The sequence below is a fragment of the Sturnus vulgaris genome, chromosome 8, assembly GCF_052056855.1.
Source record: "Sturnus vulgaris isolate bStuVul1 chromosome 8, bStuVul1.hap1, whole genome shotgun sequence".
NCBI classification, from domain to species: domain Eukaryota; kingdom Metazoa; phylum Chordata; class Aves; order Passeriformes; family Sturnidae; genus Sturnus; species Sturnus vulgaris.
In genome coordinates this window covers 27,158,108-27,182,980 of record NC_142250.1, presented here as the reverse complement: position 1 = coordinate 27,182,980, position 24,873 = coordinate 27,158,108, and the positions used below count along the sequence as shown (strand labels likewise).

General features: G+C 41.1%; 1 protein-coding gene across 3 annotated transcripts in view; it reads right to left on the bottom strand.

Annotated features, from left to right (window-relative positions):
* Positions 1 to 24,873, bottom strand: part of SORCS3 (sortilin related VPS10 domain containing receptor 3) — a 268,807-nt gene that overhangs the window by 21,703 nt on the left and 222,231 nt on the right. For all 3 annotated transcript variants that reach the window (XM_088169308.1, XM_088169310.1, XM_088169309.1), the window contains 6 exons: positions 15,086 to 15,203; positions 13,467 to 13,600; positions 9,312 to 9,425; positions 7,691 to 7,862; positions 3,378 to 3,564; positions 298 to 431 (listed from right to left, as the gene is read on the bottom strand). In XM_088169308.1, the coding sequence (XP_088025434.1) occupies positions 298 to 431; positions 3,378 to 3,564; positions 7,691 to 7,862; positions 9,312 to 9,425; positions 13,467 to 13,600; positions 15,086 to 15,203 (859 nt within the window). The remainder of the gene's footprint in view (positions 1 to 297; positions 432 to 3,377; positions 3,565 to 7,690; positions 7,863 to 9,311; positions 9,426 to 13,466; positions 13,601 to 15,085; positions 15,204 to 24,873) is intronic.

Genomic DNA, 24,873 nt, shown 5'->3' with positions numbered 1-24,873 from the left:
TTATTCCACACATAGTTCAGTTAAGTTGCAACTGAACACTGGTAATAACAGTGGGCTTCAAATCTCAGTAGGGCTGATAACAACCAGATGGAGAAAGTAATGACTCCTAAGGACTACACAAGGCAGAAGAAAATAAATTCACAAAGGTTGAAGTTCAGATAATAACAACCCTTTTCTGACAAGATAAAAACTAACCACAAAACAGATAAAGGCAAGAAGTTTTTGTAAGGGCTGAGAGAGTTCTCTGACTGTTGTGGCAAGCTTAGGAGGAAAAAATGAACCAAAAGGTCTCTGTACCTTGGTGCTGTTGCCAAACCACCAGAAGTAGGTAAGCGTGCCTGCCTGGCTGGGCCAAACTACTGCAGTAATGTTGACATCCTTATTTCTGATGGCAACAAAGGGGACACTCAGATGGACGTGCTCCACTGGACCTGTGGGAAGAGAGTTCATTATGAAAGGCTTTGACTTAAATCCTCCCTTCACAGTTGTGAACAGGAAGGATCATTCCTTTAAATAAATCAGAAGTCCTATGTCAGCAGTGAGAGTCTAGCTTAGAAATGAAAGAGAATTTCAGCAGTCACTGAACACAGAAAAAGATAATCAGATTTAAAAGCACTTCCCCCCCCCATTATGCATATTTTTCATAGTGCTAATTTTCAGACATTTTTTAAATGCATTTTGAAGAAACATAATGAACTGGTTTTGCATTATATAGAGAAGTTTCTATTGAAAGTCATAAGGATAGGACACAAGAAAGGGATAGGACACAAGTGAGAAAGAAGGCTTTTCAAGGAAAATATAGCCACTGAGTTACTAAGATTTGTGGGAAAATCATTTTAGCCAAGATGGCTTAAATCTGGTTATGTAAGAGGCATTTATGACTAGATTAAATACCCCAAACAGTTTTTCAAAAGGTCTCAAAAATAAAGAGTCGTGCTTTTGGAAATCCTTGGTATCTTTTTGACTTAGGTCTGACCTTGGGAAGTCTTTGGGAAGTCATCTACCCCTAGTATAACATCAGGAACCACTTGAAAGATGTGTGCACTGGCATAACAAAGCATGCAACTTTCAGAAGCACTGAATTCTGAAATAGTTAAAAAAATAAGTACCAATGCAAAGTTGTATCTAATAAATGCAAATGCCCAGAATAAATCCAGGGCACGAAGTCCTGAACTCAGAAGGCAGATTGTCTCTAAAATCTCTCAGTAAAAAATACTGATGTTTTGTTTGGTAGTTTGTTTAAAGCTTCTACTATCTCCATTGTTCTTCTTCTCATTTAATCTTTTGGTTTTGCTGGTACTGAATTTCAGCTGATAACTGCTGCCCATCAGACAGTGTTACTGTCTGGGTAGTACCTTTAAAACACAGCAAATTGACAGACTATCCCTGTGAGATGGAAAGGACAAAATAAGAAAAGTCAGAATCTTTTTTTTTTTGTGTAAGACATACATTCTGGGAAACAGGAAATTTAGTGATTTTAACTGAGACAATCCTCTTGTGTTACCTCTTAGCACGAAATGGGGACATTAATCAGTTCTCCATCTACTTGGATTACAAAGATTGTGGAGAGTAAGAGCTGTTCTTTTATCACTGGAACATAGAGCTCCAAGCACAAAAGAACCCTATTTTTTGCTTTTGGCACCTTAAAACTTGATCTTTTTTTTCCCCTTTGCCCAAGAGGTCTCTACTAGCAAGTCACTCCTGTACTCTGAGCATAGGAAGCACTCTGAGTGTGCAAGAACAGCAGGTTCCCCTAAATATTCTGTGACAGTGCAAGTAAGAGGAAAAACACTAATATCTCTGCTTCCTTTAAGTATCAAAATAAGCAACTTCCAGATAAATAGGTGGATTCCAGAAAGAAGAAAAGTTAACTGACTGCTAATAAAGCTGCAGGGTACAAAATTAATGTTGCTTGAGGCCAAGGAGCCTTTTATCTCTTTTTTTTTTAGGACAGGATCCCAATATCAGAGTGATTGTATAGTAAAAATTATTCTCAGGCATATTTGTCTGTACATTTGAACTTCAAGGTCAAACCTCCTATATTGACCAGTACTTCCAAATATATTAAAAGTTTAGTACTGAGGTGTCATCTTATTTCAGCATTAGCACGAATGTAAGTGCTTGCCAAATATTTCCCTAGAGATGATGATAATAAATTGGCCACCTAAGACTGTTATAAAAGTCAAAGGAGAGCTCTGAAAGGTTGATGAAGAAAAGGGTGGAGCAGCAAAACCAGGTCAAGGAACTGTCCCTTGCTGCATTCTGCTTTAAAATCCTCACCATGAAAATGTAGTTCCTTTGAGAAAAATCAGATAATCCATACAAATCTGGTTGTTATTACCAGGTAACCATCACTTTTGTCAGCTAATGGCCCAAGGTGAAGCAAAAAACAGTTAATGCTCTAATAACAGGTTGTTAAGTGCAGCCATGATTGACTTTGAGGGAATTATGAGCATAATAAAAGCTTCAAGGAACATTTATTCCTTCACACAGGGAGCTGGAAATTAAAATGGAGAAAAAAGTTCTTGAGTTTGGAAATTTCTAATGTGCTTCCTCTCAGCAGAAAAGCTCAGGCAAAAGGCAGGATGTAAGACATTCTGACAGGTAAAGAGGGAAGGCAGACATGGCTACGATCACCATTAGGGGCAAAAACGATGGGGTGCATCTGAACACAGAAGATCAAATAGTCTATGAGTAGATCAAATAACTGGGCTGGTTTTGGTCTCATCCTGCATTTCACCCTCTCTGCTGTCTCCTTTGAGAAGTTAACTGAGAGTTCTATATTTGAATTTGCTCATGTGTCAGCTGGAGAGAAATTGCACTGATCTATGAAACAGGACAGAAATATCACGGATGCATGTAAAACACATGAAGTGCCAAAAGTAGCACATTAGCCCTCATTATATTAATATCTCAGGAAGCAAACTCATCATAATGCTTCTATTTCATCAAATTACCACTGTAAACTCTGAAATTCTGAATAAGTGACTCAAAATTTAGCAGTTTAATCTAATCCTCTTGGAATGAGACACATACTGAAAACACACATTTGGACTTTGTTTCATGTGCTGCTTGGTCTCTGACCCTTTCAGAAAGCCCAACAGATATTTTCAAACTTTTCTCCGTAACTCTGAGGACTGCAAATATACTCATGTTAAAAAACAACCCTTGCCTTTCTCTTTATTCATTCAGTGGAGTCTATTTAAAAGTCAGAAGAGTGTCTAGAAGCCCAGGCCTTTGGAAGAGCATGAGCTGCCCGTGTATGTTGGTTTGCATCTACTCTTAGAAGCTACAGGGACTACACTGAAGCTGCAGGGACTTTCAGTGAGGTCAGATTGTCACTGTCAGGTGTCAGATTGTCAGGTGGAAATACTCACAGACCACGTGCAGGAAGAGGACAGCAGTGTCTGAGCCCAGGCTGTTCTCTGCATATGCTGTCACCTGGAAGATTCCAGCACTCTTGTACACGTGCCGGATGCCATCCTCCACAGGGCTGAAATTGGCATAGGACACTGCAATGCCATCCCCAAAATCAAGCTGGATGTTTGTCCTTTGGAGATCACCCTGCAACAGAGAAGGTTGATAAAAGGGATTTATATTACCCTCCATCCCACTTAGTTCCATTTCATTAGGATAGACACAAAGTAGTAACTTTTCAAAAAAAGCTGAGCTTTGTTCTGTCATTCCCCAAAGTGGCAAGACACAGACAGCAAAAGACCAGTATCTCATCCTAAAATAACTGAAACAGGTGACATGAATCATCTCTTGCAAATATCCACCCCTGATTATACAGAGTTTACAAGACCAGTTTCATCCAGACATGCAGCTTCAGGATGACGGAATTTATACAGGTTGAGTCCCATGGTGAGGACTGACAGATTTTTTTTTTTTGTCCAATGTCAGTCAACACAGAGACAGGGCCTGGATACACAGGAGAATGAAGGAGATGATGAGAAAATCTCTTCTAGGATTACTGTCAATGACAGTTATTAAATGAAGGAGGGAAAAACAGACAAGAAATTCAAGCACCACAGGTATTGTCTGGAGACAAAAGTTGCACTATTTTAGTTTAAATCATGCTTTAAACCACTGTAGTTGAACTGTACAAGTGTCTGTTATTTCAGTTTCTTGGAGTCTTATTTTATACTTGCCCCCAGCTGACTAATGTAACACAAAACAAGGCTAATTTAAACAAAGCTAAACCCCACTGCAGTGATTTCACTAAACTGAAATAAAACTACAACTCAGATTAAATCTCTGTAGCTTTAGCTTTCCGCATATATATAAGATGTATTGTGCCAAGTAATTTCCTTTCATGAAAGATCTGCACTGTATTCATTGGGGGTGAAGAAGATGCCACCACATTTTGGAGATATTCCTAGCCCCAAACTGAAGTCAGTCCCTAGATATATTCAGGATGTGATCTGAAATTAAAAAAAAAAAAAAAATCTCTGCTCATAAATTTACTTTTTTTTTTAATGGGTAATTCAGAAATATTTTACAGTCATCTCGTAAACCCCATTATAGCTTTAAATGCACAGGGAGAACACACAAGAAGCCAGACCACAATGAAGCAGGTCCCATGTGTAGAAAATCAGGACTCTAGCAGTCCTCACAGAATTTACCCTCCTCATAGACTATACCTGCATAAAGAAATCAGAGTGCAGGAAGGGTATTTTTCAGTTGTAAATTTACTTTGAGAATATACTTGGGGTCTTCAGACACTCATATAATCAGGATTATTGCATGTAGTTTTTGAAATATGGGTATTTGAATACAGATGTTAGATCTCTCTCCTTCCTTGCTCCATCATTCCCATTCCATGAGAGCCAGGGCAGTTTTGGCTATTGACTTGATCAGAGCACCGTTTTCACCTCTGCCCTACTTGGACATTAAAAATTCAGTATAAACCAAAGAGCAGTCAGAAAGGACTAAAGTGGTAGTGACACTAAAACGTACCTATAATATTGAGTAGTCAATAACATCCTTTAGACAGAGTTTTTAAAGTCACTCTAAAAAACTCTCTAGCAGGAGCAAAATTACACTCTTGAGATATTCAGTTATTTGATAGAAAGGCTCCCACAGCTTGTTAAACCTTTCAAAACCACTTCTCGAGGGAATGTACTAAGACCCCAAGCCCATCTCATATAGAAGATACTGAACAAAGGATAAAAATTTGATCTGGGCTGGATTCATCACCGATGACCTCAGGCTGCAATCTCTTGCACCAGTCATGGCAGCTCATCTCCCTTGCCTGACAATTCTCTTTTCCATTTTGTTCTTGCTTCTCCAATATGATTCTATCTGAAATGAGATGGTTTCACACAGAGAAACAAGAACAGATTTTTCATGACTAAACAAGAGCAGATGATCTTTTCATTCAATTATGAGCTGGGTCTTCTGCCCATCACACTAATCATGTTTTCCTTCTCCTTTCCATACCTCTGTATCAGGTATATAAAATACTAAACTAAGCATGCTAGTCCCACACAAAGATGTCAGATATTCTGGAGTTTGTAAATACAAATTGAAATAGAAGTAAGTGGAGGCATTTCAAAAGGAAAAAGAAATCATTGCTCTCCATTTACATTCAAGAGGCATGTTTTGTTGCTTTAAGCCCCATAAATAACTGAAAGGGAACAAGGTATGGGTTGTCACAAACACTGGCTCTGAATATGGGAATCTGCGAACAAATGTGGTCAAGAGCACAACTCCACAACAGCTATTTGGCAGTCTAATATTTCTTTGTGATCAAAACAAATTCATAATTAAAAAGTCTAAAAAGGTTATCTCCTCATGTTCTCTTGCATGACTAGTCCAAATCACAGTTCAGCCCCATATTCCTGAAAACACAGAAAAACCATCAGTCATTCTGCATTTCTTGGTCCGTAGTCATTGCTACACATGTATTCCAAATATCACTGTGAAGAATCCCACTAAAGTTAATTCTATAAATCCTGAGAAATTCAGGTTTCAATTAAGTATGATGAAGTCTTCATTTACCACTGACAGCCTAAAGGTCAGTGATCTCCATATTTTGAGGGTGTGTAGTAGAAGGCAGGGAAGAACTGCAGGCTCATCAGGGTGAGTCTGACCCAGCTGATGGAGACCACACAGATGTGCCCATAGGAGGGCTGGCCAGGCTGCTGCTTGGCTCAGAAAGGAAGTGTAAACCTAGGCACAAAACACCACCAGTAAACAGACTGACCAGAGAAGGTGGAGGAAGCCAGGAATGAATCTATACGGCAACAAGGTAAGCAATTATTAAGACCTCTAAAGAAATTATTTATTCGAAGTCATAAGGAAATCTTTGGCCACAATTCTTCTCAGGGTCACGCTAAAAGACTGGAATACCTTTCTCCAAAATCTCAGTCTTCTTTTTCTTTTCTTTTCTTCTTTAGAGTCTATTATTTAAGAAACAAACTCAACACACAACTTTCTGTGGAATAAGCTGTTCACCTACAGAGACATGTTCCAAAGATCCTCTTTCTTTAGGAGAAAGAAAGGCTGTTTAAATGAAATGTTTTTCTAACTACCATTATTTTTCAACAACAGACATGAGAGTGAACACCCTCACATATTTATTCAGCTGCCTCTTCAATCTCTAAATCCTTGCAAAGATTCCACTCTTCAGCTACCCTGACTGCTGCCTTATTCCCCATCTGTTTATCATTCTTCATATGCAGCAGTTCCACTTGAGTTCCTTAATAAATTACTAGCTGATTCCTAATTTTTAGATTATATCTGTTCTTTTTTGAACTCCCACTCATAGTGTCTACACAAATTGTCTCACCATGTCAAGTCTGCAGAATAAAAAAGAAGCAGCAAGTAGACAAGAAATCCCCCTTGTATAAAAGCAGAGCATGCATGAACCTCTGAGGAAGTAGTAAAGAGGCCCTGTCAGATTAGTGTGGTCCCAGTGAAATACTTAGCTACTATATAAGAAGTTAATTTAGTGTGAGAATGTGTCTGTCTGTGGGTGGTCTGCCTTGGCCGTCTCCAGCTGTCTCCAAAATAACATACACAGGACAGAAAATGTGACAAGAAACAGTTGTGCTTCTCCAGCACCACCTCAGTCCCTGGCCAGAAGAGCCTCAACATTTTGATGCTTTTGGCAGCAGCATGGTCTGGTGTCACTAATGCTACTGTTGGCCATAGAGGGAACTGTACCAATAGATAAATACAATAGATAAGGGCTGGGGGCTAGAGGTGCTTTGAGGAGACTCAATTCTTACTGCAAAATAACAATGCCCCTCATTGTTCCATGAGTGTGAACATGTTCTCCACTGTTCTTACCTTTCCCAGAAAAGCTTTGCATCCCAGAAACAGAATTGTTGATCACAGAAACACCACTTTTGCCTCATAAACTCCATAAACTGCAGTTTAGTTGAGGCAGTAAGAAGTGAGTGGAGAAATAAATTTTTTCACAGATCTATCTTTCTTCAGCATTAACACCATCACTGATAGACAAGATAACCCAACACTTTTGGTGTGACCCAATATGACCTGCTTGTATGTGTCACTATAGCCTTCAATTCTCTTAAATTCTTTAAGTCTCATAAGTCTCAGGGTCATTCACCAATTCATGATCCCCCTTGATTGCTATTTCCCTCTCAGCAACCTAAAAAGTGAAGGAAAAGAATGCCAGTCTTGCCACAGAGAGAAAGGTTTCCTGAGACCACTGACACACCTCTTCCATGAGGATGATGAAGGTGGCATTGTGCCCCTGCTCCAGGACCAGCTTCCCATCCGAGGTGAGGATGTGCAATCCTCGAGGTGCTTTTCCAGGGCATTTCTCCATCCTGGCCATGTACTTTTCTCTCAAGCCATCTGTGCAGTTGTTAGACACAATCCTTCGGTACCTGAGCAACGGTAACAAGAGGACATCAGGCTCAGACAGTGGGCAGAAAAGCTCCTTTGTTTTGTTTTTGTTTTGTCTCTCCACATTAATGCATGTGTTTTTTCAAAGGCTGACTGCCTGCATGATCCCCTCATTGAAAGGAAGACTCAAAGAAACCCAATGCTTCATTAAGTAGGAGAAAGCCAAACCAATCCCAATTCAACTTTCTCCAGAGATTCTCGGCAGCATCACTGAGAAGAGACACATTGTGGAGGTGAAATATTCTGCCCTACTAAAAAGCAGAGAATTCCTTCAACTCAACATCTGCAGGCTTGCATCCTGCATCACAGCTTTTTAGTTATACCATTAATTAGGTTTTGTCTGCCTCTATTGGGCTAGAGGGCACTTGAAAAAATATGCCAAGGGCTTTGCCCAGTTCAGTTTTAAAATGATTTGAGATACGGGTTTTTCTCTTGGCTCTTCTTGGAAGAGGTTGGCTAAACAGCAAGACTATTCCTGGTGCTGTTGAGGGTGGTTAACCCTTTCTATTAATTTCATACAAACCCCAACTATATTCTTGTTGATCTCAGTCAAGAAGGCTACAAGCAGTCATACTGACCAGGGCTCCTGTAATTACATCCCATATTTAAAGTAACTTTTCAGCTGAAAGGGGGTCTCTGAGGTCAAATGCCTCTAGACTCCCAGCAGCCTTACTTCATCGAGCCACCTGCACCAACCAGCCAGGAACAGAGCTGGTTCCTGCCATAGCCATCGAGCAGGCAGGACACATGACCCAGAATCACCCCTACAAAATTTGCAGGGCCTGCCCTGTCCTAGAAGGAATTCTGCACCAGCCAGTGAAATTCAAGTCTCACAGCATTTCCTGCATGATAGTAGAGCATTTGCAAAGTGATGCTGCCATAATAAACCAACACTTGCCATCTGTTCTGGGTTAGACCAGGAGAAATCAGCACATGAAGCTTGTCTGAATTGCAAGGCATTTGTATGTACAAAGTGAAAATGGCAGAGGAAGGAAACACAAAAGAGGCTAAAAATTGCTCATTTGAGCCTTCCTAGAAGCTGATATAAATAGGAGCTGTAAGATAGTAAGAGGTTCAATAAAATACAATGTGAAATACCTCAAACCTGTCCTTTTAAATGTTCAGCTGTCTCTCAGACAGACCTTTTTGATTTGTGTTTTAATTTTGCAGCGAAGGGGAGCTCCAAGTCTAGGCTCTAGGGATCCCACATCACTTGCTAGCAATGCAGTATCTACGTGTCACTTATGTTAATGTGCTTCTCCCTCTCTCTGAGGAACAAGGCAATTTCCCATACAGATGCTGTTGCAAACATCACCTCATGGATAAGACTGAAAAAGAGCATAATAGGATGCAGAGAAAAAAAGAGCAGGTTCCATGTTCTCTTGTCTACTGCAGTCACCAAAACCAGACAGATTGCAAGATGCTCTCACCCAGTGCTGTTCCAGTAGTTCTGACCAACGTTGCAATCCTTGGACAGGGAGGATGGGCTGAACCAGAAGGCTGGGATGCACTGGTTGTTGCTGTGCCTCTCATATCCATAGTCACTGTGGAGACAAGTCATGAGTCCATCACTGTGCCCTCCACTAGAGTTAGCTCAGAGTTTTAGGTGATGTCCCCAAAGCAGGTGTGTATGGGTGGTTCTCTGCTGGGATGGCACAACATCATGGATTGGGCTCATCCAGAGACAAAGTGCTGGACTAGTCTGAGAGGCAGGAACACAATTCACTGAAGGCATTTGATCCCAACAACAGCAGAACTACCAACCTCACAGAGCACTGGAGGACTTGTGCTTCATTTGGCAATAAAACGTGACAGAGATTCAGAAAGAATATTGTATTGTTCATTTATTTTCCTATTAATCTCTAACTTAAATTTCCCTTTTTGGGTTCTTTTGGTTTGTTTGCTTTTTGCAGTCTTTGCTTTTAGAATGAACCAGGCTAATTCTAAGATCTAATGTCACCTTTTCACAACAGTGGCTAGGAATATAAAACACTAGGAGCACTTCCTGAACAACTAGCCACAGTATGTATATTTATGTATGTTAATGGGCTCCCTGACTGAGCTGTGATTTGCCTGAGAGAAAAAAAGCAGCTGATGTTTTTCCAACACTAAACAAAAACACAGCCAACTTCATAGTCTAAGGATTACATGGTATTGTGCCACATAGGGAAGGCAATCCAGGGTATTCATTTTTCCTTGGACCACCTAAGAGTGGAAGTGTACACTGCCACATCCAAAACTACTTTTTACAGCTGCCTTTGTGTGCCAATACAATGATGAAGCAATAGGATTAATCCAAAGCTTTCCATAAGTTTTAATAGGGTCTGGATCAGGTTTCTATGTGCAGTCTTTATTGACAGGCTGGATTCAAAGGATAAATAAAAAGAGATTCTGGATTTTTGCCTGCAGCAAGTTAACAAATGCCAACATGCTAAACCTCTGTGTGAAAACATAGACACTACAGAAGCCACTGTCTTGAAAGTATTCTGTGTCCTTTAGGACAATCTGAGTTTTATCCTTCCCCTGTTCAGAGCCTGAACTGCCAACAGAAAGTCTCTAGGAAGAGCTTTGGTGAGACAAAATTGTGCTATGTCCCCAATGACCCAGGCTGCTACTGTTCTTTTTTTGGAGGGCAAAAATTCTGTAAGCTACTTTAAATGGTTTGGAGATTCCCTAATGCTCTTTCTCTCAACATTCAATTTAATCATTCTCAGTGGGTCCGACCTGCACAGTCAAAAATGCCTGGCAGGGACTTTGTAATTAAAAATATTCAGGAGGATCTGTACTTTGCCCCAAAGAAGAAAAGAGCTCCATAAATATTTAATAAAATTAAAGACAACATTGCTGTGTGCCCTCAAGGTTCTGTGCTTGTTCATTAACTTCTGGTAAATGTATATTAAAACTTCACATGCTGCCCACCTTCTCTCTCATAAGCCCCAGGGTTTGCATAAGTTAAGGAAATAATCAAGTCCAGCTGCTGTGCTGTCTTTCTCAGGAAAGCTATCTTGACAGAGTAAATAAAGAAGCAGGAGGAGGGAAAAGAAAGCTCAGCAAGCACTTTAATATCACTTATGAGATCCCTCTGCCATTCTCTCTGTTAGAGAAAGGCCAGGATTTGCTTCTGGAAATATCTGCCAGGGCTGGCAGGAGTCACCCCTGATCTTGACTCATAAGGATTTGTTGAACTGGGGCATAATTGTGATTTATGCCCCTGAATTTTAGATCAGCCTCATACCTAAGTGCAGGGAGCAGCACTGCAACCATGAGGCAGACAGGGGCAAGGGCACTGTGACCAAATGGGAGGCAGCAGATCCCTCACAGCGTGTGCTGGAGGCTCCTGCACTTATTTGTCCTGTCCCCAAAGCTATCAAGGGCAGGTGTCATCACAGCAAGTGGCATGGGGTGTTCCAAGTCCAGAACCAGCTCCAAACCTTCCTTCTGAGGACACAGAGGGCCCAAGCTGCAGACCAGTCAGTGCTTTCAAGAACAACTGGCAACTGTGAGCCCAGATAGAGGAGGCTGAGTGGACCTTTTTCCTTGAAAAGGAAACATTTTGTCTTGAAAGAGCATCAAGTGAAAGTAGGAGCTGTCCTTTCACCTGTCCTGTCCACCTTTTAGTGAGCAAAGGCACTTGTCAGCATCTCCCCTCCTCACACTGACATCCCAAGGAAGGCAGATTAATCTAGAATATATTGTGGAACAACTTGTGTCTTGCCACTGACTAAGCAACTGTCTCATCCTCTAGAAGTCACAAATCAGAGCAGATGAGTCCACCCTTCCTCTCTGAAAAATCACTTTTAAAATAATCAGTGTCCCATTTCCAGCACTGCCAGTATCTTCTTCAAATGGAACTGTCTCTCACACATTATTCCAGTCAGCCCTGCTGAGCAGCATCAAAAGTCACCATAAAGTTTCTTCTGACTCTCCATCACCAGCTACAACAATTTTGCAACTGGAAGGCAGTTAACAATCCTGTTGGCAGTGCAGGGTCTGAAACAAAAGCCAGCTTGTTGTCCTCTAATTGCATTTCCTCCGCAGGACTGACAAGTTTAATGGCAAAATCCTCTCATATTAGGGGGAAAGTTAAGCAAAAATGATACTGAATGCAGACAAGGAACCTGTCAAGGTACATTCTGAGACAGACCCTTTGCAAGGCAGCATTTAAGGTCAATTCAGCTACCACAGTTTTCCACATACTGCTTGGAAAAAAACCCAAAACTTCACCATGAAATATAAAGTGGGTGAGGTAAAGACAGTGTAAGGAAAAAAACCCAAACAAATTCACAAGCATCTCTGGAGACTCCCCCAGAGGCCTATGCAAGTGCCAAGGGTAGATACTGCAAGGTGAGATAGCTTGTCCTGAAAGTTCCCATCATGAGAACAAAGAGGAAAGATCTCATGAGTCAAGATATGGAGTCTCAGATGTAATCTTGACATTAGGAACAAATTAAACAGCCATCCAGATCAGATGAAAATCTCTGTTCTATATCCCTGACTCTCTCTTAAAGAAAAACTACTACAATATTAAATAAAATATTTTGGTCAATATTTTTTCTTAATTTTGCTGCATTTCACTATGTTCATGCTCTAAAAGAGTCTGTGAGTCTCAACTGTGAGCCTAAGTCCAAACAAATGTACAGATTTCATGCCTCACATCTCTTTAGAAAGTATTTGAAGGTAGGTGAAGTGTTCAGGAATAACATCAGTCCTGACACTGATCCTGAATAACCTACTATAAAGATTAAGATGTTTTCTCAGCTGATCAGCTTTCAGGGTATTTTGAATTCCATTTAAATGACATTCTGATCATTTAAGCTCAAACATCACAGATTCTGACAGTCTTAAGTCTTAGAAATATTGCCTATCACAGGTGCCATGTAGGAATTCCTTTTGCAGAGATCCTGACATACATTCTCCCATCTCCAATATCCGATTGTCAAGCAATAGCAAGCAGTGTCTAATTTTTTTCCCTGCTTTATTTTTAAGCTGCTTTCAAAGTGACCTTAAAGCAATTTGAAAATTATGGTCCCATTAAATTAGAAACACCAATATTTATGCAAAACAAGTTGTTATATCTGACAAGGGTGGGCTGTACAGTCATGTCACAGAAGCACTTTCAGAAATTTTTCAATAAAATGCTGTTAAGAAGCAATAAACTGTTCCCAGCAATTCAGAGGAATAATGATAAAAATGTGCATGTTTTGCTGGCTTGCCCCCTAGGAAGTCAATGACCTTGGGAGTGAGGACAGAGGAATACCCTCCTTCTGAAAGGAATGTATTTTGGACCAGAGAAGTCCTAGTTGTCACTATTCTGGAATGACAGACATAAAACATCCATCAATACTTGCAATTATTTTGCTTCTGAATTTCAGGCTTGGATTTCTCATGGAGGTGAACAAATATTTCCTGCAGATGAAAGGCAAGCCTCCTTCACTCAGCAGGTTTGGGGGCCACACTTCAGCTCTATGGTATGATCACAGCCATAAAGCTGCACGAGACCCAGCTCCTCTGCAAGGTTTTCTGTCTGTGTAGTGTTTCAGGACAAAACCACAGCCCTGCCCAAGCCCCCAGAGTCACATACTCACCACTCAAAGTCTCCTTGGCCACAGACACACGGCTCAGACACCACAGTTTGGGAATAGTCCCGACCTAGGGAACACTGGGCTCCAGGCCTGCGTTTTTTATAGATCTTCCTCTCTCCCATGACACAAGGCTCCCCCTTCATTGGCCAAGGAACAAGAGGAGAAACACACTTGTAGTGGCAGCTGGGTCTTAAATGGAGCACATTTTCAAAAGACACAAAAGGCAATGAAAACGAGCATTTATCACTGGGAGGGTGGGGAGTTAGAGCCTTGCTCTCTTTTGTGGCTTTGAGAAATCAAAAGTCTCTGTGGGAGGACTCATGAGCACAGTGTGCTCAGCACTGAGTTGGGATGCCAATGGCAATGTGCCTAAAATGCCTGGATGCCCAAGCCATCACACCCACTTATGTCACGTTTCAGAAGGCATCCACCAATGTCTAATCCTATGAATTATCCTGAAAACACAATGTGGGTGTAGGTCAGGGTTTCTTCCATATGTCAGATAAAATCTGCTGCAAAAGCAAGTGCCCAGGCCTGGGGACAAAATCCAGGTGTGGAACACAGAGCTCAACTCCTTTGCTCTTTCTGAGATAGAGTTGGCTTTGTTACAGACAATTGTGATGGTGTGTTTCACTGGGCTTTTTGAATGCAATGGTTTTCAAAAACACTACTGGGAGTAGCTAATCTAAAAGAAACATTTAATATCCAGGTGAGTTGCTATAAACAGAATTTTCTAATTTGCTGAAATAATTTGTCTGCATAGAAGAAAGAAGACAATAGCTAATTGAAATACTTCTCTTCCCTATTAACAGTGGTTCCCAAGATTGCTGCATGGTTACATGTCATACATTTTCTTTCATTTAAATTATTTTCATTTATTCAATTATATGACTTCAATTCCCTTATCTTTGCCAAATTAATGTTCATTTCTCATTCATGGATTTCATTCAGGAATGTCACACTGCCAATGGTTCTGGCTCTAGTTCTGTTACCCTGCAGGGTGTGGGACTTATACTGGTAGCCAGTAACTCATACATAATCTGCAGAGGTTACTGACCTCTCAGTTATAGTTGCTTCAGGACCTAGATATTTCCAGCATGAAAATAAGACAGAGTATGAAAAGCAAAGCATGTATCCTTGAGTAGAATGAAATAATGTGGTTTTCTCTGGTGCTTTTTATTCAACAGCTTTTCAGATTCAAGGGTTTTACAGATATTCAAGAGTTTTACAGATACCTACAGGATCTACAGGATGAATAAATGTTTTTATTTTCATTTTTGAGTAGGGGAAGAGGCAAACTGAAACAAAATTATTTTCATGAGTCAGTGACAGAGCTACAAAGAATTCAGTGTCATCTACAATTCAATCTTAAGGTATAGTTTTACATGGCCCTAAGCTTTGAGGCCAAAAAGACCCAGCTGGTGCAATGGATTATTTTCTTAAAAATAGAAGGTAATCTCCTGAACTTGCCCATAGATGCCCATGTTTATTCATGCATATTCTTCAAGGGATACAAAAAAAATGCATATGCTTTGCTGTAAAGAACAACTGCACTCCCACCTGGCAACACAGGGCAGGGGAAAAGGAAGCCACATCAACTCCCTCCTGGAGAGTGGGGATACCTGATTGTGCAGATGCCACGTCTGGTAGTCGTCCTTGGTACACCTGCGGCTGAAGAGAGACTTGTAATCCACCTTGACCAGCTGCCACTCAGAACGGAGACTGAAGTGCCCAAAAACTCTGAGTGTGGGAGACAAAAAGAGAAGAGCCAGGGTCAGCCAGACTCATACTTCCATTCAGCAAATAACATCTCATGAATCTCAGCTGCAGAAACTGATAACAGTCTTGGAAGCTTAATGCCAGCAAATGGTATTCAGTCATTAATAATAATTTCCTGTTCTTGCAAGATCCCAGGAGTGTTTAGCCTTTTCCTAACACCTCGTACACAGCTTGTGTTGGAAGGTCTTCCCTTCACCCCAGCATCCAGCAAAATGGAACCCAAGTCTAATCACATTTATTGCGATGTTTAGAGGACAGAGAATTTTATTTTTTCATTATTCCAAGTATTTCACTAATCTACATTTTTACCCAAGCCACTCATGAGATTAAAATTTTTGTTGTTCTAATTATTCTGGACTAACAAAGAAAGAAGGAGAAAGACAAGATTTACAAACTTTACTGTGAAATTAGAAGAGAAGCAGAAGATAAAACTTCCCCACACAGAGTGTAATTCAGATCCTGCTGTGTCCCCAGTGTGCTGCAATTATTTACGCTGGTTCATCTTGGTTTACAGTGTAATCACACAGAGTTGTTGGGTTTGCTCTCCCCTCAGTCCTTCTGCAGTCTGCACTGAAGCTGCTCTGCATTGTGCTGCTCTCCATGAAACAACAGCCACCCAGGAATCAATCATGCTCTCCCCTGCAGACCGGTCTCAGCTCATGGGGATCAGGGAGGGAAGGGTGGGTGGGTGATATCTGAGAGTCTGGAGTGGTGGGTTTGCTGTGCACACCTGTATCCATCCAAGTTCTGCCTCACAGAGAAGCTCCACAAAGCAGACAAGCAGGAAGGATACAATACAAGGACCTGTGCCAAATTCTGTCATGAACAAGTGGCTCAGGTTAGAACCGAGCAAGTGGGGAAGGACTTGTCTGGTAGAATGGATTTATTAGGTAGATTGTTGCTGGCTGTCCAGAACCATTCTTAGAGTAGTCCCAAGTGTAGGGCATTAGTGAAACACCACAGCATTTGGGCCAAGCTGCAGGAGAAGCTGCAATTCCTGTTCCTCAGCACAGAAGGCACACCCTGGACCAAGATAAACCCACAGAAACCAAGGCACTATGGGGTGCCAGAGCACTCACTGGGAGCAGGAGGGAGAAGGGAGGAATGGGAAGGAGAATGGTGGGGCGATGTAGAAAGCCTCCAAAACTGTTCTCAATAGGAATTCTAACCACAGTTCCCCTCCCCACTTTCCCTTGCCACTGGGTACATCCCATCAGCCGTCACATTACAACTGTGTCATACACCTTCTTTGTGCTGCATGGCTGAAACATCTGTCCTTGCAAAGCAGCAATGCAGCAGGCAGAAATCACTAATCCTGCAGATTTATACCAGTACAGGATTTGGTGCTTATTACACAGGAAACACAGCAAAAGGAAGAGAGAACATGACCAAACAGAAACACTGGCATAAACACAGAAGACAACAGGGCTGGAGAAATCCAACACTTTGCAAATCAATGCATCTTAAAGGAAAATCTTGCTCCTCAGATTGTCCCTTAGCTAGCTGGCTTTCAGGAGAGCAAAAGGTTTCTTTGTGGTTTACAAAAATCACCAGAGTTACTTGATTTTTAAATCTATTTTAAAAAGCTTTTAAAAAATGCCTTCTGACATTGAAATTCTTCCATGATAATTAATGAGAAAAACCCAAGGTTTTCTAAGAGGAAGGCAACATATTAGCATTCCAAAAGCACAGAACATTAGATACTCTTTAATTAAATGATTTCAAAGAAGATCTTTGTGTATAATTGCTATAATTTAGATGGAAACAATACTACACTAAATGTAATTAGAGGAATGTGAACAGAGAGATGTTTTCCTCTGCGCTGCAGAGATGGTTCTAGGTCACCCGATTCCTAAAGCAGTGACTTCTCCACTCCACCATCTCCTTCCTAAAAAGCTCCTTAAGGCTAATCAATGACTGTGGAAGAGACACTGATATAAGAGCAGCAGAGAAGACAACAAGCACCTGCACCCTGTGAGCACTGCTCACCAATGCCAAATGCCACCTAAACATGACTTCATTGGCCCAGGTCATGAATGTCATGTGAGAGTTCAAAATGACTTTGTTGGGCATTTGAAACTTCTATCAGTTTCTGTAAGCAAATACAAGGAGTGGAGGAGAGTGCTATGTGATCTCTGGGGTTCCAAGGTTCTGTCAAGCAGTTCTCTTTGGCAAGTGATTAAAACCTTCATTGTTTGTGAATGTAAAATGAGCTAAACAAACAATAACAGGGCACAAACCCTGACTGAACAAATCCAGGCACTGCAGCTGAGCTCCACTCTCAGTTTTATGAATGACATCACTGGATGTTTTTGCATACTGGCCAAGGTGCCTGCACATGACCTCTCCCCCCATACCTGTTTTGAGGTGGCCTGGTCCAATAGAGGGTTGGGCAGACAGCAAAGAGATACAACATTTTAAAACTTACAGTGTCCAGCTGTCAGTAAGTTATTGGCACTAGATGCTCCAGTTCCTATATCAAGTGCAAGGAAACAAAAGTTCCAAGGAAAGAGATGGAAAAAGAGGTTGATGGAACCTTATTTTTCCCTACTTATCTGGTGAGTCCTCACATGGCTTTGAAGACAGTATCTCATTCAATTTACCTGATTCCCATGTGCCTTCGTTTCTCATTTACCTTGGTCACTAAATAAGGGAAGTGGATTTTTTTAATAAACATAGCTAAACTATCAAGCAAATACAGAGAGAAAGGAAATGAGGTAATGTAAATTCTAGACTCAATAACTTTGTCTATCATGGTCTAACTGAAAGCTTTTAATTGCTTGTTGCAAACATAGAAAACAAGAGAGCTGGGTTTTCAAGGTCCAGCTTTGAGAAGCCAACAGAGGAGGTATATTTTGATTTTTCCATATAAGCAGTCTGATGTGGAAGTCCTTGAGAAGCAATAAATACAAGAGTCCAGATGGTATTCAGATAGAGTCAGCCTTCTGACTAAGCTCAATTTAACAAAAGTTCTCCAACCTAAGACATAGAATGGTAATTTGCTGGCTTTAGACTGCATAGATTTCTATCCCTCTGAGTAAGCAGTTACAACTCCACACAAATTCTTACCTAATAGGACAGCACTTCTCAACTGGCTCTATGCATAGCTTACAGCAAAATCATTGCTAAGAAAATAGAAAATGCTTCCCAGTCCTTTCTTTGGAGAAACAAAGAAAGGCTTTTATTGCCAGGGCTGGATGTCATTAATTTGCAGAAAAACTATTAGAAACATGGAAATCAATTCTGAAATGCTTACAGTTTCATGATGGAGTCCTTTTAGAAATGATCATTGGTAATGCTGCTATAATTATATCTTTCATTAATTTTTTAAATACACAGTAACTTATAAATGCAGTGTACACTGCCTGGATAACCTTGTACAGGAGTTCTTTAAAAGGGTTTTTACATTTATACAGTGCTCTCTAGTCAAACTGCATTGCTTTTGCCTTATCATTCCTTGTATTGTTGATAATTGTGCTTTTTATGCAATTTAATACTGCTCATTCCTGCCAGGTCAACAGAATGAATTGAGGGCCACAAGATAACAACTCACCTGCCTCTGGTCCATAGATTCAATCCCTGTCCCTGCTCATGGTATGAGAAACAGACCTCCTCAAGCAACAGCTCCCACAGGAAAGGCATGGGCTGTACCCTTGTGGATCTACCCCTGCTGGCAATTTCAGATGAGCTGCCCAGACATTTAAAGGTAAATTCTCATGCCTAAATCAAGTCCTATAATTTCTGAAGTGAACTGTTAGGACATCACATGGAGCAAGCAAGCACTGAAGCTGCCTGATCTTGGCTGCTCTGGATAAAGACGGAAGATTTTCCCTTCACCAGAGTTCCCAGCTCCTTTGTGCCTAACTCCTGCTGACCTCAGATGTGCCCAGCACTGAGACAGAGGACTGGAGATGCCAAGAAAGGAAGAAGCTGATAAGGTAATCTTCACTGCACCTAACATCAAAAGTACCCTCCTTTCTGAAGCAGTTTTCCTTCACTGGACATCAACAGATGTGAGACATAAAAAGGTTGTGGGTTTTTTTTTGCTTCTCTCAATGTACCTTGGGGACCTCTGAAGTCAGATTTTAACAAGATTAGGCTCCCCAGAATAGACTGAAACCATTTTTAATATCTAAAAATAAAATAAAGGCAAAATTATATAATAACACTTAGTAGACAGCATCTTTTGAGATGCACTACAGGCAGATGGATGGATCAACAGAAAAGTAAAGCCAGAACTATGGAAAGAGAGCCAAACATACACTTTAATTGATAATTCTGAGAGAAAGGCTAATTGCAGTGTCATCATAAATAGACTGTTTCATTTAGAAAAGCCTGAAACCAACCTTGATTTTTATTTCCTTTTATTGTAAAAGAAAAATGCTTGCAGAGGAAGTGTCTTAGCAAGCAAAAAATCCCCAATAGTACAATCACCCAAATTAGTGAATACTTCAGCTGACCTGAATCTGTGCTTTTGTCTTGAGAATGTAGAGAGGAAGAAAGTGAAGAAAGATCACCATCTGATTTCAGTTACAATCCCTCTTTATTTACATCTGTGCATCTAACAGGAAGTGCCAGAAGTAAATATTTAATGGGCAAACCCAAGAAGTGCTATGAAGCACAATCTGGAAGAATCACCTCCTGGCAGGAAAACAAGCATGTGTTGGTTTCTGGTTTGTTTTTTGTTGTTGTTGGGTTTTTTTGTTTGGTTGGTTTTTTTCTAATCCCTGGAGAGGAAGTTCTCTCACTGAAAACAGAGGGAGTCCCAGATCTGGAGCAGTGGGTAATTCACCACGACTGAAGGTGCTCATTCTCTTTCTGATGTCCAGCAGAGAAGCACATGTTGCTATTGCTGCAATCTTAACAGATATTCTCTCATTCAGGATTGCCTCGATTTGTTTGGGCTTTTTTTCCCCCCACAAGCCAGGGTAACCTGGTCCCACATTTCCTGGGAAATGGTGAGCCTAGGCTGGCTCAGTGAACACTTACAGAACCTCTTGGTACATAGATGTACCTCCTTAACTTGTTGATATTGACAGCTTTGGAGTCAATGAAAGAAAATGCTGACAATTTCACACAAAGAACAGGGCCTGGTATGAAATCTGGATCCGAACCTGTCTCTGTGTAAGGTGGGTGCAGTAAAATGAGACAAACTCCTGTGTGCAGGATGAGCTGTCTGGGCCAAAACCACACGAGCAGCAATGGAACAGGTGCAAGCTGTGCTGGTGGGACCAGATTTTATGAATAGATGAGCTATTTCTCCATGACTTAAACATAAATCATGACTTTGGAGAAAACCAAATGGGCTGTGTAATCTCCCAAATTTTTTATTAGGATTTAGATGGAATCAGTGTTAAAGGAGGTCACTAGTTACAAGGAAATTGGATAGAAAGGGACTGAGACAAGGAAGTAGAACTCAATTGAAAGAGACACAAATCAGCAATTAGGGAGGGCAGGAAAGGGAGAGTTAAACTGCCTCATGCCTGGCAAGACAATGCAGGGAGTAAGAGACTGGAAACAAAGGAAACATAAAAAATGAAAGATGACACTGGAAATGCAGGCAATTGCCAACAAAAAACACTGTCTAATTTTTTTTATGAACAATAAATATGGTTCCTAAGAGCTGCTTTGGAGCTTTTAATTCAGTTGCTTTTGGCTGACCTGTCAACTAGGAACAGTAGCCTGAGGGCAATGGGTGATGACTCAGGGCTGCTGTACTTCTGTCCGTGGACCAAAATAAAGTAAGAAAAACAGCTGGGTTGTTTGTTTTGTTTTCTTTCTAGAAAGAAGAGATGCGTTTTCTTCCAAATTAAATATACCATCCATTTGGATCTAGATTTTCAGTTGGTGCAAATCAGTTTAACAGACCATCTAAATAGACCCTCTCAGGTATAAGGACTTCCACTGATACAATTTAAAAGGAGAAAAAACAACAGTGAAACTATCAAGAATGTACCAACACGAGACAGCAGCGTGCATGAGGACAAATTTTTTCAAGAAAATTTTGGTCGGTATTCTGTTTCCCAAGGAGAAAGGTCACACAAGAATGTAACAGAATTTCTCCTGCAAATTAAATCTGCGGGGTGTGGCTTATTTCCACTGAAACTGAATGTCATGACATCGAGGTTGTCCACAAGAAAGAAATTCAAAGTGGTGGCCACCAGCAATCCATATTGAACTGGTCATGAAAAGCTGCACCACTACCAGATTTCAGGTCAGGAGTGAGAGAGGGGATGGGGCAGGCAAAGAGTTTCTGTGAACACCAATCAAAACCAAAACCTTGCAATAAAAATCCTACAGTACAATCATGGCAGAGCCTTTCCCTCAGCTTTGGAAAACTGTCCTGGTATTATTCATCAGCTCCATGGACACTTCCTTTAAAGGGCTAGCAGAAGAGGAAAACCACTGCAAAGGACATGGTACAGCATGATCTTTCAGTTAGCAAGTAATGCCAAGTGCAATTAGAAAGTAATGTGCAGAATGTGTAATTACAAAGCAGCCCTGCAGTTTGGACTCAATTTCCCCTTTAGCTACACAAACACTGCATAAGGCAATGGGGGAGACAGGGAGTTGTTTTGTTATTATTTTTTCAAATAGAAAGTGCTATCAAAATAAAAACTTCCTGAATGACAAACCAAACCTATTGAAATTTGGTCTTTAAAAAATTTATTACCAATGTTCTCAAACCATTTTACAAGACAATTGCTTCAAAAGAAATCCCAGCAACATGAAAGAGAGTATGAGACACCTAGGAAGGGGGATGGGAAAGCATATTAATTTTTAATGCTGTTTTTCAGAAGTGTTCTTTCTCTTCTTCGAAGCACTCATGAAAGATAACCAGTTTCTGACATCTTTGAAGCCTGAAGATGCTGCCACTCTCTTCTAGAAAATGTATCAGGTACCTATGCAGGTATCAGCAATCTGAGTATTTCATCCCCTCATGGGTCTGTGGTGTCAGCAGAGGCAGGTGCCGCTGCTTTGCCAGAAGCTGGATGACACAATACATTCAGTCATTTCAGTCTTTCATCCTGTGAAGCAGATTTCCAATCAGAAATGTCCAGTACAAATGTGGAAGGCATTCCTTAGAATATGTAAGCTCCAAATGCATGTGACAGGTGAAGCACAGTGACGAGCTTTGTCTGGATATCAGAGAAGAAGGCTCAGGAGAGGAAGCTCTGGAGAGCTGCTTTCCAACACTCATTCAGTTCAGTGATCACAAATCTGTCAGAGTGAACTCTGCAGCCAACCCATCACTGAGCCTTCAAGCTCCCAGAAATGCTGGTGTGCTGTGCCACCCTTTTCCTTGTGCAGGATCAGGGAGAGACTGAGCTGGAAAGTGCTAAGGCAGTGCAGTTTCTCAGTCCCCTAAGGGCTGGTGGGATCAGAGCACCAGAATATTTCACATCTTTCTCTAACAAGAAGGTGGAAGACTCAGGAATGCCTGTGTGCACAACATCCTGCCCCTTCCTGTGCACCCTCCATCAGGCCTGAGTGTTCCATAGAGCCCAGCCCACCTGCAGGCAGCAGGACAGCATGGGGCAGGGATCCAGCTGTCCTTACTTAGCAGCACAGGAAACAAAGCACATGAGCCTCTAGATGACAATACCTGGACTGCATTGCCATCAGGCAAAACTTGTCCTTTTATCTGAAGAAAATAAATCATGTATCAGCCAGCTGCTCATTCTGGCTCCTTCTGCAAGGGCTTTCTTTATTCACTTCAGGGAATTCCAGTCTTGAGTGAACACACCTTTTTCTAGTCCTCCTCCCTGCACACGTACACCTCTCCATCCCCCTTGCCCGAGCATTATAGAATGACTGAGCATCTCTCTCCCCCGAAGAAATGGGAAAAGTCTGCACAGTGGGATACCCATCTGGGACTCTGGAGACCTGCATTACTGCCAAGCTCTCCCAGTGACAGCCTGCTGAGTGACTGACCTTTGTTCTCTCTCAACTTCCCTACTAGCAAAATACAACTAACAATGTTGACTATTTTACCATAATATTTGATCTACTGTCCATAAATAGCACATGACTCCAGTGACAGTAATGTTTGCCCCAGAAAGGCAAAGATAGACAATATGTGTCACAGAGCACAATGCCCTCTCCATGCATTATGGCTTCTGCCAGGAATCTTCCAAGTACCTGGTGCAACTGCTGGGAACTGGCCTTGGGTCACAGACATCCTCTTCCTAAAGCCAAATAAATCACACAATACTGTCTGAGAAAGATTAAGTAGATGTTCTCATCACCTGATTTGTTTTTCAGGTGCCACAGAAAGACCTCAGCTCACACTGCAAGTATTAACAGCACAATCAATATTGTGCCCCTTGTGGACTGTTTAGGTGAATTCATGCAGAGATCCAAAGGCTGAAAACCAGACTACTCCTGTGGCAGAGAGGGAGATGGGAGGAGGAAGTGACACTGATTAATCTTGGGGTCGTTAATAATGTTTTTAAGTCTTGCAAACAAAGATAATGATATGGGTAATCAACTGTCTTACTCCAGGGTATAAACTGATCATCTGCTGGGATAAAATGGGAATTCCTATAACACACATTTTCTTGTCCATTGTAAAGTCACTTGATGCCATTAGCAGATTGATCATTTTCTCACAAAGTCCAAGCTATTCATTACTTCCAGAAGGTTTTGAAATTAGATCAGGTATACATGAATGCAGCTCACTATGGCAAATGCCAATATCCTCTCAATCATTTTCGTTTCCTTACTTAATAATTGTATTTGGAATTTGTGTTCTCAGATCAAGTTCCAAATTCTACTTTTTTTTTTTTCTGTGTGCAGTCATTATTTGCACAGATTCACTTTAATTTCATGGATTCTATTATAAAGAGTCCTTATATAGTTTTGTGCACTGCAGTCTTCAGAGTCCCCTGAGTGAGGACAGAGAAACTGAACTCACAAGGACACATCCGAGCCTTGCAGGAAAATCCATAGCCAATAACAATGCTAGTTGCACCACAAACAGATATTGCAGTGAACAGAAGAAGAAAGGAAAACTGAAAACTGGGGTAAAAACACAGTAGGAACAACAATTAAAACTTAACAGTCTTTTCTAGCATCTAATGGTACCCATGCAATTTGGATAAACCAGACTTTGAAATCTTCTCTGATCTTTAAAAAACTGCAGTTTTGTCAGCCCTGAGAGAATGCACAGGCTGGATGGACAGCCTTGGCTCCCAGGGGAAGTGAAGGTAAACAAGGACAGATTTCAGAATCTTTCAGCACAACAGCTCCCTGTCTCATTTTCTGCACTGGAAGCTGCAAGTTGGATTTAGCTTTCTAGAGAACTCTGGTAAATCTTTTCTTCGAGATTCCCTCTTTGCCAAATTTCTGTGTGGCTCAGCAGCAGTCAAAGTTGCAGAAGATCTATGTTTTTTTTCAGACAGCTTCTTCCTCTTTTCTCACAGAGAGAAGTGAAAAGAAGCCAGACTGATGTCAGGAAAGTTTAAAGGCACCTGTGGGTGCACGGGAACTGAGGATCACTGACTCTTTCCTTCATGCACATTGTACAAGAGCCTCAATTCCTTCTAGGAAAAACAACCTCATGGTGTTTTGCCATCCACTCACATATCTCTCATTTGCTGAGGTTGCTAAGCAAGGGTGCTGGCTGTGG